This window comes from Chiloscyllium plagiosum, unplaced genomic scaffold (genome assembly GCF_037043375.1).
Source record: "Chiloscyllium plagiosum isolate Xiang-an unplaced genomic scaffold, Cpla_swu_hap1 HiC_scaffold_2, whole genome shotgun sequence".
NCBI classification, from domain to species: Eukaryota; Metazoa; Chordata; class Chondrichthyes; order Orectolobiformes; family Hemiscylliidae; genus Chiloscyllium; species Chiloscyllium plagiosum.
The window spans coordinates 29,031,862-29,045,388 of record NW_028270140.1 but is presented as its reverse complement, the minus strand read 5'-3'; the positions used below and the strand labels follow the sequence as shown (position 1 = coordinate 29,045,388).

The window sequence follows — 13,527 nt, the reverse complement described above, 5'->3', positions numbered from 1 at the left end:
CCAAAACTCTTGATACCGTTACTGATTTAAAATCTATCTCAGCCTTGAATATACTTAATGACCTGGTCTTGGCAATCCTCCTTAGTAAAAGATTCTACAGATTGACCACCCTCAGGAAGAAAATGTGTGACCCCTTACTCTGATATTGTGACTTTAGATCTAGACTATCCCACAAATGGAAGCAGTTTTTCTGCATCTACTCTGTCAAGCCCCTTAATAAGGTTTCCTCTCAATCTTCAAAAGCCCAATCTGCTCAGCCTGTCCTCTCCAAAATCCTTCTATACCTGGAATCAATCTAATGAACCTTTTTGAGCCTCCCTTCAATCGCCGAATATCTTTCCTTCAATAAAAGGACCTGAATTATTCACAGTATTAGTGTAGTCTGATGCCAATGCCTTGTTTAGCAAGACCTTTTTATGCTCCACTGCCTTTTAAATAGATCAAAAGTCCATATGGTAGTAAAGACAGGAAGACATTATTATTTCCTTGCATACACAGGAAGGCAGAATATTACCTGAGTGGCTATAAATTGAGGGAGGGACCCATACAATGAGACCTGGATGTCCTCGTCCCCCACTTGCTGAAGTAATGCATGCACATGCAGCTGTTGGCAAATGACATGTTCACCTTCATAGTGAGAGGGTTCATGTGTAGAAGCAGGGATGTGTTGCTGCAATTATGTAGAGCCTTGGTGAGATTATACCTGGAATATTGTGTGCAGTTTTGGCTTTCTTATCTGAGGAATGATTAGCTTGCTATAGAGGGAGTGCAGCATAGGTTTGCCAGACCGATTCCTGAAATGGTGGGGACCGAGTTTGAGGAGAGGTTGAATCAATTAGAATTATATTGACTGGAGTTCAGATGAATGTGGAGGTATCTCACTGAAACCTATAAAATTCTAAAATCGGACTAGACAAGGTAGATGCAGGAAGTGTGGTTCCCCAAGGGATGAGGGCAAAGAGGTGGGGGAGCCCAGAACCAGGAGACACACTCCAAGGATAGGGGTAAACCATTTACAACTAAGATGTGTAATTCACTCCCAAAGAAAGCAGTCAACTGTAAAACATTTTATGATTTCAAGGAGTTGGATATAGCACATGGGACTATGGGATTAAAATGTATGAGAAAAGCAGGAACTGGAAATTGAATTGGATAATCTGTCATGATTGTAATGAGTGGCAGATTAGGCTTGAAGGATCAAATAGCCTACTGTTTCCATTTTCTATGTTACTATGTGTATTCCCTATTACCTACTGAACTTGGATGCTAGCTTTTTGTGATTTATGTGCAGGGATCCCCAAGTCCCTCTGTAAGGCAACATTCTGCAGTCTTTGAGAATTTACATAATATTCAGCACTTGTGTTCTTTGTGCCAAAGTACATAACCTCACAATTTCCCATCCGTGAATCCAGCTACTACGTTTTGCTCATTCACTTAACCTCACTATGTCCCTTTGTAGACTATTTGTGTTATCCTCACTACTTGTCTTCCCACTTATTTTTGTCATCCATAAATTTGGCAACAGGACATTCACTTGGTATTCCGGTGTGGCGCTCCGCTAGCTACAGGTTATCATTTGAAAATGACATCCTTATCACAAATATTGGTCTTCTATTAGTTAGCCAATCCTGTATCCATGTTAATATATTATCTACAACACCATGAACTGTCATCTTATTTAATAGTATTTATCAAATGCCTTTGGAAGTCCAAATATATTACATCAACTAGTTCTCCCTTATCTATTGTTCTTGTCTTACCTCCTGAAAGAAGTTGAATAAATTTGTCAGGTATGTATCATCAAGCCATTCTAACTCTGCTTGATTTTATTATGTATTTCTAAATGCTTTGTTGTTACATCCTGTATACTATATTCTGGCATTTTTGAATGGGAGACGTTAAGCTAATGGGCCTATAGTTACCTTTTTTTTATCTCCCTCCTTTCTTGAATATGGATATTACATTGGCAATTTCCTAATCTAAGATTTCTTGGAATATTGTTACCAGACATCCACTATCTCTGTAGTTGACATTAGCTGAATTCTAGCTAAACAAGTGCTACACTCAGTATGATTATTTGTGCTCTGAAGCCTTCAGATGGCAGCACCATTCAACTAATGACTTAGCAGGAAGAGATAAAAGAAGCTTCTCAAAAATTGCTTCCTCTTTTAATAAATGTAACAAATGATATTTAGTTAAAAATGCTTGATTACTCCTTGGTTTTGAATGAAAATAATTTCAACTTCCTCTTTTTTTTAATTCATGCATAGAATGTGGCCATCACTGCCTAGACCAGCATTTATTACCCATTCTTAATTGCACTTGAGAAGCTGGTGTGAGCTTCCTTCTTGAACTGCTGCAGTCCATTTTGTTTAAAAAGACCCACACGACTTTACAAAGAGAGTTCCAGGATTTCGACCTAGCGACACTGAACAAACAGCAATTAAAATCCAAGTCAGGATGGTGAATGGCTTGGATGGGTATGCAGGTTGTTGTGTTCCCGGGTATCTGCTGCACTTCTAGATGGTAGTGGTCATCAGTTTAGAAGGTGTTATCTAAGGAACCTTAGTGAAAATCTGCAATGAATTTTGTAGATGGCTCCTACAGAGCCTTGGTAGTGGAGGGATTAAATGTTTATTAATATGGTGCCAATCAAATGGGATGTTTTGGTCTGGATGGTGTCAAGTTTCCTGAGTGTTGTTACAACTGCACTCAACCAGACAAGTGGAAGTATTCCATCACACTTATGACATGTGCCTTTCAGGACAGGCTTTGAGGAATCAGGAGGTGAGTCACTTGCTGCAGGATTCCTAGCCTTGCACTTGTAGCCATTGTATTTATCTGGCTAGTCCAGTTCAGCTTCTGATTTTGTTTATTATTGTCACATGTATTGAGATACAGTGAAAAGTATTGTTACATCCTATCCAGGCAAATCATACCCTACACAAATAAACCAGGGTAATAGAACAGAATGCAGAATATAGTGTTATTACTATAGATAAAGTGCAGAGAAAGAACAACTCAAATATATTAGACATCCATTCAAAAGATTGAAAGCAGTATTTTTGAATCTATTGGCACACATTTTCAAACTTTGCATCTTCTGCCCAATGGAAAAGGGTTTAAGAGTATATTGCTGGGATGGGAGGGGTTTTTGATTATGTTGTCTGCTTTTCTCAGGCAGTGGGAAGTATAGACAGATTCGATTGATGGATGGCTGGTTTGCATGAATGAATGGGCTGCATTCACAACATTCTGTAATTTCCACCCCTGGTGATTCAGTGGTTAGCACTGCTGCCTCCCACCACCAGGGACCTGGGTTCGATTCCATTGTGCAACTGTGTGGAGTTTGTACATTCTCCTCCTCATGTCTGCATGTTTCCTCTGAGTGGTCTGGTTTTCTCCACAATCTAAAGATTTGCAGATTAAGTAAGTTACCCATGCTAAATTGCCTCTCGTGTTCAGGGATGTGTAAGTTAGATATATTAGTCAGAGGTAAAAGTTGAGTAACAGGGTGGGATACTCCTCGGAGGGTTGGTGTGGACTTGTTGGGCTGAAGGGCCTATTAGCAAGTTTTGAGAAGATTTGTAGCTCAGGTTGAGGTTCTGGATATAGGTTTGCTCATTTAGCTGGAAGGTTCGTTTCGTCACCATACCAGGTAATGTCTTCGGTGAGCCTCCGGACGAAGCACTGCTGATGATTCCTGCTTTCTGTTAATATGTTTGGGTTTCTTTGGGTTGGTGATGTCATTTCCAGGCTACATGAACATCAACTAGCCACAAAACAACATGACCCTCTCTCATTAGTATCCTTACATACAAATAAGGAAGCACACCATTTCGACTGGGACAACACATCCATCCTAGGACAAGCCAAACAGAGAGACACACAAGAATTCCTAGAGGCATGGCATTCCAACCAGAACTCTTATCAACAAACACATTGACGTGGACCCCATTTACCACCCATGAGAAAAAAGAGGAAATGACATCACCACAGGAAATGACATAAGAAACCCAAACATATAAATAGAAAGCATAAATCATTAGCAGGGCTTCATTCAGAGCCTCACTGAAGATGTTACCTAGTATGATGTGAAACATCTGAAAATGAACCTTTCAACTCAGCAAGCAAACCTACATGAAGGGCCTGTTTCCACAATGTAGGGAATTCTATAATTGCAAATATAGTAAGGGGCTGAGTATGCAGCCTTGTGGGGCACCAGTGTTGAGGATTATCATGGAGAAGATATTGTAGCCAAACCTTACAGAGTGCTATCTGTGGGTCAGCAGGTTGAGGATCCAGCTGCAAAGGAGAAAGCAGAGTCCTAGGTGTCTAGTTTGAAGATGAGTTTGGTCAGAATTATAGTGTTGAAGGTGGAGCTAAAATCAATAATTAGGAGTCTGACTTAGGTGTCCTTGTTATCCAGGTGTTCCAGGGATGAGTGTAGGGCTAGGGAGATGGCATCTGCTATGAACCTGTTGTGATGGTAGACAAATTATAGTGAATTAGGGCAATCTCGGAGGCTGGGGTTGATGTATGCCATTACTGACCTCTCGAAGCACTTCATAATGATGGATCACCAGATGGTAGTCATTAAGGCATGCTACATGATTTGTTTTGGCACCGGGGTGATGGTGGTCATCTTGAAACAGGTGGAAACTCACATCAGAGTAAGGAGAGTTTAAAGATGTCTGCAAATACTTCCACCAACTGGCCTATGTAGAATCTGAGTGCACAGCCAGTTGAGAAACACTCAGATTAACTTCTTTGGTATGCTGTCCTGTACACACATACTAATGAAGTCTAATGGTAATGGCATACTCATTTACGTTGACTGCTGAGTTCTCGAATATGGAAAAGTCCACTGATTCCAAGCAGGTATTTCGAAGGTCATCCATTACCTCAGATCAGCACTGTACAACTTTCTGTACCAGATCCTCATGCTTCAATTTCTGCTTGTAAGCTGGGAGAAGGAATGCAGTCTTATGGTCTGATTTGCCAAAGTTCAGGCAGGGAATGGAGCAGTAGGCATCTTTGATGGTTGTGTAGCAATGGTCCAGGGTGTTTGGGCCTCTAGTATGACAGCAAATGTGTTGATGGTATCTTGGTAGCACACTCTTTAGGTTGACATGGTTGATGTCATCAACTATGATGAATAAGGCCTTGGGCTATTCCATCTCAAGGCTACCTGTGATGGGGTATATCTTATCAAGTGCACTCTTCACTTTTACATAGGGTGGGATGCAAACTGCGGTCAGGTCAGGTCATACCTGTGGCAGGGAGTAGGGACAGTCCCTTACCGTTAGATATTGTAGGGGCAGCAGTGACTCACCAGGGTTGTCATGTCTCAGCACCAAGAGGTGTTAGGAGGCAGATACCTCCACACTTTACCTTGCCCGAGGATGCCTGCTAGTCCGCCCAGTTAATTGAGAAACCCTCAGCTTGTAAAGTACAGTCAGGTGAACCTTGTCTGTATAAAACAGCGCACACAGCAGGTTGTCAATTTTCTTTGCTAGGTGAATCTATCTTTAGGTCTGCCCAGCTGATTTTCGGTGATTTTTACATTTTCCATTAATATGCTGAGTAAAGGGGCCTTGAAACCATGTTGTTTGAGTCTCACCCGAAGGCCTGTGCGTCTCCCATGTTTCCAGGGTAAGCGGCTGCTTCTAGTCAGGCCCAGGAATCAGTGTGAGTAGTCTGCTGTTCAATGGTAATCCCCAAAATGTTGGTAGAGGAATCAATGATGGTAACGCTACTGAATATCAAGGTTGATAGTTAGCTTATCTCTTGTTGGAGATGGTCATTGCCTGGCACTTGTTCAGCTCAAATGTTAGTTTTCACTTAGCCCCAAACTGGACATTGACCAGGTTTAACCGAAACATCAATTTTCCTGCTCCTCGGATGCTGCCTGACCTGCTGTGCTTTTCCAGCACCACTAATCTTGACACTGACCAGGTCTTGCTTAATTTGGTATAAACAACTTGTCTACAAGAACACTACTTTTTTTATTTATCTATTTAAATGGTCATTTATGTGATAATAGTTGGAGGAGGCAACTAGAAATTACTCCCAAACGTTTGCAAAGAAAATCTGTTCTTTTTTACAGTGAAGATAAGGATGCCAGCTGGTATAGTTATCAGCAAGTTTACATTACGACTTGCATCAGCAACTTGCAATGGGCTGCGTCTGAACTAAAAATGATTACATGATTCGAAATGTCTTTCTTTACTTGAGAAAAGCGAAGAATAATTGAATAGATCCGTTTGTCGAACAAGATTGACCAGAATCAAATACAACGTGGTCAAGATTCTTACTGGTGTTTTTTGCCTTACTTAAATTCTTTTGCTTCTCCCATCCATGTATCCCATTCACGCTTGAGTACAAAAAGGGTGGTGGTTTGGAAGTTGCAAGGGCAGCACGATGACCGAGCATGCAACATACTTTCATTTTAAAAGTTTTGGTCAAGCTCTTGTCCGGCCAAAGTAAAGCATCCGTGAAAGTTTTTTGTTGTTTGAAAACGGAACAGTATTTTCAAGTTAAAACTATATTCATACGTTTTTGTGAGTGGGCGATGTTTCGAGTATTTCTCTTTTTTTTCACTCTTGAAGGAGAAGCCGCTGTTTTAATGAAACCTGGATGATCCTTCGGTTTTGTGTTAAATAATACACCTCCTGTCTAAAGTTTCGTAGAGCAGTATTTACAAATTTTATCGATAGTCTTCCTGGTCGCTGTTGATAGTTCTCCTGTCAGAGTATATGTATGTGTGTGTAAGCTGCAACTCCTGCCTCCTGCACTCCGATTCCCACAGGAAACAGGAAAAAGGAACAGCCATCGACTCCCTAGCATTGAGTAACCCCGAATCCGCCTTATTTGAACTGGATTTGGGAATAATCAGCGAGACTTTTGATCCCCTCGATCGCAATATTTAAATTGTTCGTTAACAGCTGTCAACGAGGACTCCGCCACACGGAGAGCAAGTGATCTAAATCGTTCAGTCTTAGGAGTAACGGAAGAAGAAAAGACAGCGATGTGAAGGTGATTGGGAGCTCTGGGAATCCAGTCATGGATTTATTAGCAATATTGATAATTCAGCTTTACTATTTGTCAAATTCAGGTAAGACTGGTTTACATTTTTTTTTAAGGATTGAGCCCATGAAAACACACCCAAAATCCTACTTCTTAAAGATGAAGGTGAATTTGCTAAAGATATATTCCGTTGAGAGTGATTCAAGAAGTGCGTTTCAATTGTTAAAGAACATGCAGTGAATATTTCACAAATACTTGAAAAGTGGCGGAGGGCCCGTTAATGTAAAAGAGATTCTGTTGAAAAAAATATGTATGTTCGAAGGAAATTCCTTTCAATCTTTTTTAAAGGTTAAATTAACTCCAGGACGCTCTGTTAGTGTATAAATTGGGAAGCGAGTTGTATTAATTACAAATTTGGAGTAAACGCTTTGATAGTACGCCTTTCTCTGCAATTTAAAAGGTGCCCAATTTTGTAAGATGAAACTTTCCACCGACTTTTAGCTCGACATGCAATATTGACAAAAGAATATGTTTTACAGTAATGTTTTAATGGAATTGCAATCAATCTCCTCGTTTTAGCAAATCTTAACAGGCGAATCGTGGCAATGTTCCTATTGTCTCGGTTTAGTGTTGCTTTTGTTTATTAAATATACATTTGACTGAGTCGCTTACTAACTATCTAGTGTTCATTATCAGTACCAATATTTCAAAAACATCGATTATCTGACATTATTGTTTCATTTTTTAAAAAATCGGTTCTTAATTACAGCATACAATACAGTTTTAGACAATGCGTGCAGTTTCCCAATGCGGTCATTAGTTAGCTGTAGTTTATGCTCCCTAAATAGTCAGATTACTTGCAACTTACATTGTTTCCTTGTTCGACAAACCTGCTATCGACGTAAGACAATTCAACTTGTGTGCTATTTTTTAAACGATTGAGTACAATTACTGCTTTTTAAAGTACGTTATTGGCTAAAAAGCGTTTTGGGATATTCTAAGGATGTGGATGATGCCTTAAAAAGAAAATTCCTTCTTCTCTCACACAAACATTTCTGCTTAAATATTTTGTATATTGGGCTTTAAGGTCTTTTGAAAGTTGCCTAATTTCTCAACAGGTTAAGTTTAAAACCATATTTAATGTTTGCAGGTGATGCTTATAAAACCATATTTTTACTGCCATCAATAAAGTGCCCTGAAATTGTGTTCTCCTTGATCCAGGGCACTTTCTAATACTGACAAGGCACTTGTAATAATGTTAGGTAATTCTAGGTGAGCATTTTAATGGTTTGGAGATGAAAGTGTTCCATTGATCTTGCTAATCTTGTCCTTTGTGATGGTCAAGGTCATAGACTGGGAGGCGCTGTCAAAGGTAGCTATAATATTGATGATACAGAATGGATGTTAGAGTGGATGTTGAGTGTTGGTGTTGCACCAGTTGGTTTCTGACAATCATAATTAACACACTTTATGGCATATTCCAACCATTGGTGACTTTGATATACATCAAGGAATAATCTTAGTATTGCTTATTTTTTGTCATAGTTGGCCAAATGTTTCTTCAAAGTTGAAAGAACTCCTATCTGACACTGGACTTTTATATCTATGTGTAGATCATGGTTGTAGCAAAATTTACAGCAATTCACTCGTCAGTTTATATTCTAAAATTTATTTATTGCCACATGTATTTTGTTACAAAATACAGTGAAAAGTATTGTCACCTCTCTCTGTTGCCATCTTAAAGCACAGAAAAATAAACTAAAACATAGAATATAAAGGCTGAAGAATAAAGAAATAAAGAAAAAGTGTTCAACTTTACAGTCCTCCTTGTTAAGTGTTTCTCTATGGGCCAGGGGCCTGGTGGCCAGGCATGAATCCCTTCTCTGCATTTCTATCACTGGAAGGAATCACCACTCTTCAGTGCCATCTCGCCTCCACCGACACCCTTCCCACTCTGAGTCCTCACCGGATCTCACCAATACAGACACCACCAATGCTGCACTGGCACAAACTCTAATCTGACACTGCCAATGAGCCTACTTCGGTCCTACCTTACCAATGCAGCCATTGCCGATGCCGAAAGTATCATACTGGGCCGAAACTCGCCTCCACAATCATGAGTCTGCGCTAGGCCTACTTGCTGCCACTGATGCTGTTGCTACAACCAAGCTCTTCAAAAAGAGGTAAACAAAATAAAAGAGAAAAGAAAACCAGAAAAGAGAGAGAAAAGGAAAATAAACAAAAATAGTGGACAGAAAGGACAAACCCTGGGCTCATAAGCCCTACTCCACGGCTATCTTACTGGAATTGATACATGTGAATCCATGATGTGAGTATTCATGCCTCCTTTCCTAACCTTGAAGATGATGAAAAGGACAGCAATTAATAGCATTACATTCGATCTGCTTTTTTGAGGACAGGACACTCCTGAGCAATCTTCAACATGAAAGGATAGACATCACTATTGTAACTTCACTGAAATACTTTGATAAAGATAGTGCAGCTAGTTTTGCCTTGCAAGGCTTACTCCACATGGTTATCATGTTATTGATACCCACAGGCTTTGCTGATGTGAATTGGCTGATAATCAGCATCACTGAAAGTAGGGATTTCATGAGGTGGTGGATTGTGACCATCCATTGGCTGAAGATAATTGTAAATATTTTGACCTTGCCCCAGGGTTCTCAGGTCTACTTTGCTGAGAATAGGATGTTCATTACTTCTACTTCTCCTGGTTATTCACCAGTATTCTCAGTAAAACATGGTGAGAACTTAGATCTTACGCATTGACTGTGTGACTGCAGAGACATGTCTATAACTTATTATATTTTGCTGTTAGTGTTTAGTTCCCATTTCTGTCATTTATCTTTCGTCCGCTTCACTTCCTTGGCACCAAATCTATTCTTCTCTGTAGCAACTGTCTGTTGGCTAACCAGACTGCTTGCATACTTGATCTATATCAGACTCCAAGAATGAGTTTCCTGCACATCCATCACTGAAATCGACCATATCCACCTCTCTAATGTCATTTGCCTCTGACATTTCCTCAGCTTATTTTCTACTGAAACCTTCATCTATTTCTTTGTTACTTGTAGATTTGATTATTCTAATGCACTATAGGTAGTCCTTCCATATCCTATGGACATTAAATGCTATGCTGTCTATGCTTTAACTTTAACCAATATCTGGTCACTCATCATCCATGTGCTTGCTGATCTACATAAGGTTCTATTCAAGCAGAACCTCAATCTTAAATTTCTGATTCTTCTTTCCAAATTCTTCCAATGGTCTCTTCTCTCCCTCTCTGTGTAATCGCCTTCAGTGCTAGTGCACAATTGAATCCTCACCTTCTGCCCTTCCATCACCCTCCCCCACACCCTGCACCAATCTCTGCATGCTAAAAATTCTGGTCTCTTGAGCATTTCAGTTTTAATTGCTTCAACATTACCAGAGATGTCACAAGATGCTTAAGCTGTTAGTTCTATCATTTCCTCCACTTAGGTCTCTGCCCCTTTTCCTTCCTTTAAGACATTACTAACTACTATGTCTTTGACCAAATATTTTATGGAACTCAGTGTTAAATTTTGTTTCAGAACACTACTGTAAAATACTTTGGAACATTTTATTGTGGTAAAGGCATTATATAATGTGAGTTATACTACATAGACCAGTGTAGTTTCATGAAGCTGCTGTGTCTTCCTAAGGCATTTCCTTTTGCACTCCCTACTCAACCAGGGTTGGTCACTCAGCTTGATGGCGGATGAAGAACATTGGAATTGAAGTATCTCAGACATCGTCTGTTCTACCTCTCTTAGATCTTAGACTGCTCTGTATCTTGACTCCATACCCCTACATGGATTTCTGTATCCCTTAACATTAAGACCTTAAGACATAGGAAGAGAAGCAGACAATTCAGCCCAAAGAGTCTGCTTTGCCATTCAGTGAATTGATCTAATACTGCTCAACTCCATTTTCTGCCTTTTGCCTATAACCCTTGATTACTTCACAGATTAAAAATCTATCTATTTCAGCCTTTTATATACTTCATGACCCCATCCTCTAAAGTCCTTTATAATAAAGAATGCCACAGAATCACTACCCTCTGAGGAAAGAAGTTCCACCTCATCTCTCTCTCTCTCTTAAATGTGTGACGCTTTACTCTCGGATGATATTCTTTAGTCCTAAGCTCTCCCATAAGCAGAAACAAAGTTTCCACATTCACCCTTTCAAGGCTTCTAAGAATCCTGTATGTTTCAATATGGTCAGCTTGCATTCCTCTAAGCTGTAATGATTAAAGGCTAACCAACCCCTCCATCCTTCACATCAACCTAGTGAAATGTCTCTGGACTACCTCCAATGCCTGTATATCTTTTGTAAAAAAGGACCCAAGACTGTTCAAGGTATTCCAGCTGTGGCCTAACTAGCACTTTGGATGTTTATAGCAAAACCTCCATATTTTTATACTCCATTCCCTTTAAAGTAAAGACCAATATTTCATCTGCCTTCCCTATTACCCACTGAATTTGGGTTCTAGCTTTTTGTGACTTATGCATGAGGACTTAGCATATCCCTCTGTGCTGTCGCATTCTGCAGTGTCTCTCCATTTAAAAAATATTCAATGCTGAATTCTTCTAGCCAACATGCATAATCTTACATTTTCCCATGTGATATTCCACTTTTGCCACTTACATATCTATATCCCATTGCAGATTCTTTATTATTCTTTCATAACAAAATCTAACAATCTCAGTTTTGAAATTTTCAATTGACCAACTGCCTCAATAGCTTTTTGACAGAGGGAGTTCCATATTTCCACTAGCTTTTGTGTTCTTAAAGTGTTTCCTGACATCACTGTTGAATGCCCTGGTTCTTAACTGAATGTTGTGTCACTTGTTCTGAACTGTTCCTCACACCACCCCTCTTCCACAAACAGAGGAAATAGTTTATCCTTAGATACTCTATCAAATTCTTTAAAAATCTTAAACACAACAATTAGAACACCCTTAATCATCCATACTGAAGGGAACATCTAGTTTGAAATGTGATTTAGCATTGTAAGTAAGATTGAAGTTATCAAATGAATAAAGTAATACATATCTTTTATCAAACTCTTCCTGTATGTTTGAAGAGCTAAGCTGTTAAACGCTACAACAATATCTCTTCAATGGTTGATCAAGAATTAAGTACTTTAATGATGTAAAAATTCTGTCAAATTTCCAACAGGCTAGCATTTATTAACAGGATATAGAGTCATAAAGTTTCAGGCTTGGAAAGAGGTCCTTCAGCCCATTTTGTACATGCTGGCCAACAAGCACCTATCCACACAACTGCCATTTTCCAGAACTTTATTGGTAGGCTTGTACACTACGATGCTTCAAGTGATCAATTGAAAGGTAATTAGTTAGTTTCAATGTAATTGTGTTATAAATCTTATATCTTCACAAATACATTGTGTCATTTCTTTTCTGTATTTATAATGGAAAACTGCCCAATTAAATTTATCATGCTAAATTAATATACCTTTGCACTAGTGGAGTTGTTATAACCTTTTGTTAATGATTTGGACATTATTTCTTCTAATTTCTGCAGAATCAGAAAATTACAGTAATTTATATCTCAAATAAGATAGGAATCATTTTGCAACTTTTCTATGAAATAATAAGACCACCTGAAAAAAAATTCATACTCCACTGAAATCGCTGCAATAGTTACTCAAAATAGTTATTTGCAACTCTGAATAATTTAATCTTTTTAAACATTTTTTTGTATTTCATTAGTTGTGAAGCACTTTGAGATGCTTGGTCAAAGAGGTCAGTTTTAAGGGCCATCAAAGGACAAGACAGCGATTATGTAATGGAAAGGTTTAGGGAGGATATTCCAGAACTTAGTATGGATGGATTTGAAAATGAGATGAGAATTGTATTAGAATTGTAACTCTATGCCTTGAGCCATGATCAGACCTACCTCCCAGTTTAACTTGCCTGAATTTCAACTAAAGGGAACAGGTCCAAGGGCATATAATTTTGGTCCATTGAATCTAATCTAACTCTAATGAAAGGAAGGAATCTTATCATGTATATTATCCTTTCCTGATATGGTCTAATCTATTTCAGAAATACCACCTGCCTCTAAATGGCTTCCGTTTTCTTCAACAAAGAATCCCCTCACATTGTGGGCAGTAGGGCCCTCAGCCATGTCTGGCCCATTTCCTTCATTTCTGCCCTCACCCCTTCTCCTCCTTCCACACCAGCTATAGATGGTGGTCACTTTCCACCACCAGTCTCTGAGTTCAAAGATTCATCCTCTGCTGTTTCTACTGCCTCCAGGAAGATGCCACCACCAAGCACATAACCTCCTCTCCTCCACTGTCAGCATTCCACAGGGACTGTTTCTTTGTTGCCCTTCATGCCCACTCTTCATCACTCCTAATATTTTCTTACTGCTCCATTGCGCCTTCTCATGTAGTTGCAGAAGATGTATCACTTCCCCATTTATCTC

The 13,527-nt window shown here is 39.3% G+C and overlaps 1 protein-coding gene across 1 annotated transcript in view; it reads left to right on the top strand.

The window, feature by feature from the left end:
* The first annotated feature begins 6,534 nt into the window (after positions 1-6,534).
* The window catches only part of tek (TEK tyrosine kinase, endothelial), a 126,280-nt gene continuing 119,287 nt past the window's right edge, over positions 6,535-13,527 (top strand). The window contains exon 1 of the mRNA XM_043717289.2: positions 6,535-7,117. Coding sequence (XP_043573224.2) covers positions 7,066-7,117 — 52 coding nt within the window. The 5' untranslated portion in view covers positions 6,535-7,065. The remainder of the gene's footprint in view (positions 7,118-13,527) is intronic.